The 4,946-nt window shown below is 29.4% G+C and overlaps 1 protein-coding gene across 1 annotated transcript; it reads right to left on the bottom strand.

The window, feature by feature from the left end:
- Positions 1-1,348: 1,348 nt before the first annotated feature.
- LOC136975270 (sulfotransferase ssu-1-like) lies at positions 1,349-4,946 on the bottom strand. The gene is made up of 2 exons (XM_067270304.1): positions 4,879-4,946; positions 1,349-2,340 (listed from the first exon to the last, which is right to left on the bottom strand). The coding sequence occupies exon 2, from the start codon at positions 2,319-2,321 to the stop codon at positions 1,392-1,394; it is 930 nt and encodes a 309-aa protein (XP_067126405.1). The 5' UTR covers positions 2,322-2,340; positions 4,879-4,946; the 3' UTR covers positions 1,349-1,391.

Raw genomic sequence — 4,946 nt, 5'->3', positions numbered from 1 at the left:
ACATTTTTTGATTATATTAAAATGCTTACCTACAACTGAGACTTTAATTTTAAATAGTGATGGGATGATACCAAAATTTCTTTCGATTCCAATTCCAATTTTAAATACTCTCGAGTGTCATTTATTTTTCTATACTAAATTAATGTACCCTTCTTGTAATGTAAATATTTAATGTACCGTTCTTGTAATGTAAATATTTAATTAATTACCATTAAGAATAGAAAACGATCAGGAAATCCAGAATTAATCTTTCGAAAGAAACGTGAAAATTTTCTATTTACATGTGGATAAGCACACTTTCATTGTGTATTATAAAATAAATTTGTAATTTTATTTTGGATAAAGTTAATATTGCAACACTATCCCAAAGAAGTTACAGCTAATTCCGTTTTACTCAAAGAACTATCCCATCGTGTCGTGGAAGGTCTCCATTTTTGGAGACTGCTTTCTTTGGCCGACACTATGACCGGGAGAGAGGAACGTGAATGAGAAGATGCACTTTTTCACGTTTCTCGCAATGGGCATGTCTTGTAAATGATTAAATTCCATCGTATTTAATACTAAATGAGTTTGTCAAATGATGCAACGAGCCCAACAAATATCAGCGTCGCGAGTTAACCGATTTTTGAATTCATTTCTATAAAAGAAAAACCAGCAACGAGTTGCTTAGCTTTCCTGCGACATTTGCTGGCGCCATCTGTTATCGTACTTTATTTTTAAAAGTTTTATATTTTTAACTATTATAAAATATCAAAAACCTTAATTTTGACAGTTGAAATGGGATTTTAGAAACATTGTAATTGTTAATAACGAGTTAAATCGTTATTAAATCCCACCTTACTACAGCCGAATGTGTAAAGGACGAAAAGTATTTTAATCATGAAATTGCCTTTCTTCGTTAATTAGTCCAATCTTTATTGTTCATCTGGTATTTCACCTGTGAAGCCGAGAAAGTAATTAATTCCATAGTATTAAATATAAATTTCTATTAATTTTTTCTTTAAATGGTAATGTGATAAGTAGCAGTTTTTCACGACTTGGACAGCTTGGAGTTACATATTTAATTAAATGCTTTTGGGTTTATGTTTTTATAGTTTTAATTAATTTGATGATTTTGTTAATTGAATCTTTGTAAATATGTAATTTATTTATACTTGTTTGTTTTATATTCAGTACAAAGGGTGTATAGTTGTACTAATAAATACATCATATAAATAAAAACTCAGTTAACAGATTAGCTTTTAATATAACTCTGAAATATACAGAACCACACAAAGTGATAATTATTAAATTATTTTCATATAAATGTAATACAATAGTATTACTCAGATTATATATGTGTTATTAAAATGTATTATATAGCCTTTAAAGGATTTTTTAATAAAATATTTTCAAATATTTTTCCATAAATTCATTACGTCGCTATTTTTCGTTTTTTCGGCAATTTTTTTGTCTAATAACTTTATTTGCTTTTCATTGAAATGATTTTTCCAGTCTCCTACGATTCCTTTTCTCACAAATTCGCCATTTGCTTTATTTTCTAGATTTTCACTCGATAATTTCATTATTTCTATCAATGTATCGGGTAAATCTCTATTTTTAAAAACTTTATGTCCATTTACAAGCGCTTCTATTGCTTTATTAGTGTGTTTCTTCATGTAATCAAAGCTACTATAATAAACGATGTTCTCTATTATAGTAGGATCATCTAAAATACTTTTCTCGTATTCTTCTCCAATAAATTTCGAGATTTTCATAATTTCTCCTCTAATATCTTTCTTTAAATTCTCATAAGTAACAAAATGCACGTTTTTGTCGTTTCTATGCTGATACCATTCGAGAAGATGGTCGAAATAATCGCCGTATCCTATACTACCTTCTATAAACCCATCAAAAAATGTATCAAAACTTAAATCTGTATCTTTGGGTAATAATAACTTCATGTGATAATAATAGGACACGCAACAATCTTTGGGATTTCTTGCCACGTATATATATTTGGCTTCATCCGAATGCGATATTGCATAATATGGCATATGTGTTTTTATTATTTTTGATTTTGATTCTTCGATATAATCAGCACCCAACAATTCTATACATGGGCACCCTAAAAAGAAATCTAAAGGATCTTCAGAGACTTGGCCTTTTCTTAGGATTAACAAAGCTATGGTTTGCATCCAAGAAGTTCCGCATTTTGGATAAGCAGCGATATAAATTTGTCCAGGTTTTGTTTTGTAATTCAAAACTGATCGAACAGATTTTCCTGATAATACCTTTGGCATTGGCACTCCTTTAATAGATATATAAAAACTGTTTTCCATTTTTACTGTTTAATAACACCTGTAAAAATTTAAAAGAGGAATTATGTAAATTTGCTTTATCTAACGCAATATTCAATACTGAGAAAACATCTACTTATATATAGAAAAATAAAGGATTCCTAAAAATATTAATCATGCTGTAATTCTAATTATATTCAAGAAATAAACGTGGGATGAACTTAAAAATTATAACCGCAACCCAATTTTAAAATATTCAACTCAAAATATAAGTTAATCTTATAATATTTTGTATATTTAAAAATGTATGAGCACTAGTATATGATGTCACATATTCTACTATTTAAAAAATAAATAATGTGTAAACAATTTTATACAATAACCGATCATATTAAATATGACAAGTTTAAAACAAAATACAGTGTATAGGGTAATCATAATTAAAGAGTAGGTGTATAGCTCTCTGCGGCAAGAAGTATTAAGAAAATTTTAGTCAAAGTTAGTGTTCAAACCGCACACTCAGAATAGTATGCATTTTTGGGAAAAGAGTTTTACTTCAAAATTCAGCAGCTATGGCGAAATTTTGTGCTGCCATTGCTCTAGTGTTCATATTTCTATGTTAGGAAACAATGTACAATAACTTTAGTTTAATTGCAGACGTGGAATGTAAAACTATTATATCGAAGATATGGGTGGGCCTGTGTCTCGTCTGCATGTTGTAAAAACTGCATTCTCTTTTTGTTGTTATAGAACACGTAAAACATGTAAACACGTTATGATCATGGCAATGACATTAGAAATAATCTTGTAATCACCCTCCCTTGCAAAAAATTTTGTTTCAATAAGGCTTGCACATTTAAGCCAATATTTTGGGTGCACCATTTTGCATCAAAACTGTGATGTTTAGACAGGTTCTTTTCTGTTGTGCTGGAATGACAAACTTTTGGTCCGTGTCTCTATCTAATCGCTTGAACTTTGTTTAAAAAAAGAAGAATCAATGATAAAGGATGCTGTGAAACCATACCACATCGTTTCTTTGGTAAGTGTAATGAAATTTGTTGGTGAACGTGAGGATTTTTGTCAGACAAAATACAGCAGTTGTAAGTGTCCACGTCACCACGCAAATAAAACAGCCTAATGGTTTCACAGAATATCTCTGAGTACCTACACTTTAATTATGATAAATTCGTATTTCTACTTTTTAGGCTGTTATATATTAACAAACGGAAAGTATGGTGATCGGTCAAGAAATGGCTTCTCAGATTTTTACATTTTTGGACTTAGGACACCGTGAAACGTCGAGAAAGTAAAAACATTCGGGAGTAATTTCTGTATGATGCTACTGTGTTTGTGGGGGGCACGAGTTTGTTCACCCTGTTTGAAGCTGAATAACTCGTGCTTCTGTCGAAAATTTCTGAAATTTTGCAGGGAGTATTGCTTATTAGGGGGTTTGATGCTATTAAATCGAGGGGTGGGAAGATAATGGCGATCGTGCGTATTTCGAGTAGGGTCAAACTTAATGACGATTTTGTTCTGTATTAGCATTCACAACTTTTTATAAAATCCATCCCTGTCCTCAAAATTAAGGTTTCTGCCATTTTATAATAGTTAAAAATATAAAAGGATTTTTAAAATAAAATATGATAACAAATGGCGCCACCAAAATTTTAATTGTTGCATAGAAAGTTGAGCAAATAGTGATTTAAATCGATATTTAATTACAGATATGTTGTTATATTTGATTTTGCATAAGGTATTGTCTACAATATAAATATTGTAAACATACATTCTTTAGTAACAAATTATAAAATAAAATAATTATTGTTGTATTTATGAAAAATTTGCTTATAATAAGAAAGTACGTCGTCCTTTGCAATGTAAATTCCATGTGGAAAAACATTCTTTCCTAGTACTTGTTTTTGAAATTTGACACTTTACTATATTTTAATCGCTGTTATATTTAATAGTAACTATTGCTGAATACGAAAACTGACACGCACAATTTTCAAAAATCTCTTGTACATAATAAGATTTCAATGAAATAATAATAGTAATAAGTGATGGTAAAAGAGAGAGACAAAACTCTAGAGGTCGAGAGCCATTTATCTCTATATACAAGTTTAAAAAACCATTGCATTATAGATTTATTTTCTCTCAAGTTTTATTATTTAAAAAGAATTTTGTCTATAATACACACGAAAAGCAATAAAACGAATATTTTTAATGGTGTGGCCCGGTCTAATTGAAGTGTCGTCTAGTAAACTCTAAAACAAAAATATGCCAATTCCCTTTGAAGTTTTTAGTGTAAATGTAATAAAAATCTTAACTTTTAATGGTAATAAGCCAATTTCTTTATTTCTTTATTTACAATCATTAAGTAATGCTATACTGTATAGGATGAGATGCTACAGGTTAATAAAATGAGATATTTTATTCAGAAAAGGATGATATTAACGTTCAGAAATATGCGAAAAGTTAACATTTTATAATTTAATTGCCCGTGATTTACAGAATTGTATTAATTTATCAACCCACGTCGTAAAGTTGAGAAACACTGATAATTATTAATAAACAGAAAAATTGCTTAGTGGTAACTTACCTTCAATTTTAAAATCAAACGAGTGGTTTAGCTCTACTAACTTCAACTGAGGAACGATCTACGTTTAC

Source organism: Centruroides vittatus, unplaced genomic scaffold (assembly GCF_030686945.1).
Source record: "Centruroides vittatus isolate TY-2023 unplaced genomic scaffold, ASM3068694v2 contig_369, whole genome shotgun sequence".
Classification (NCBI taxonomy): Eukaryota; Metazoa; Arthropoda; class Arachnida; order Scorpiones; family Buthidae; genus Centruroides; species Centruroides vittatus.
Note: the sequence above shows the minus strand (reverse complement) of the source record. Positions and strands in the feature narration are given on the sequence as shown.

What these genes read in the sequence shown, in the direction of transcription:
- LOC136975270 (XM_067270304.1), bottom strand. Translation starts at nt 2,321, where the DNA reads ATGGAAAACAGTTTTTATATATCTATTAAAGGAGTGCCAATGCCAAAG.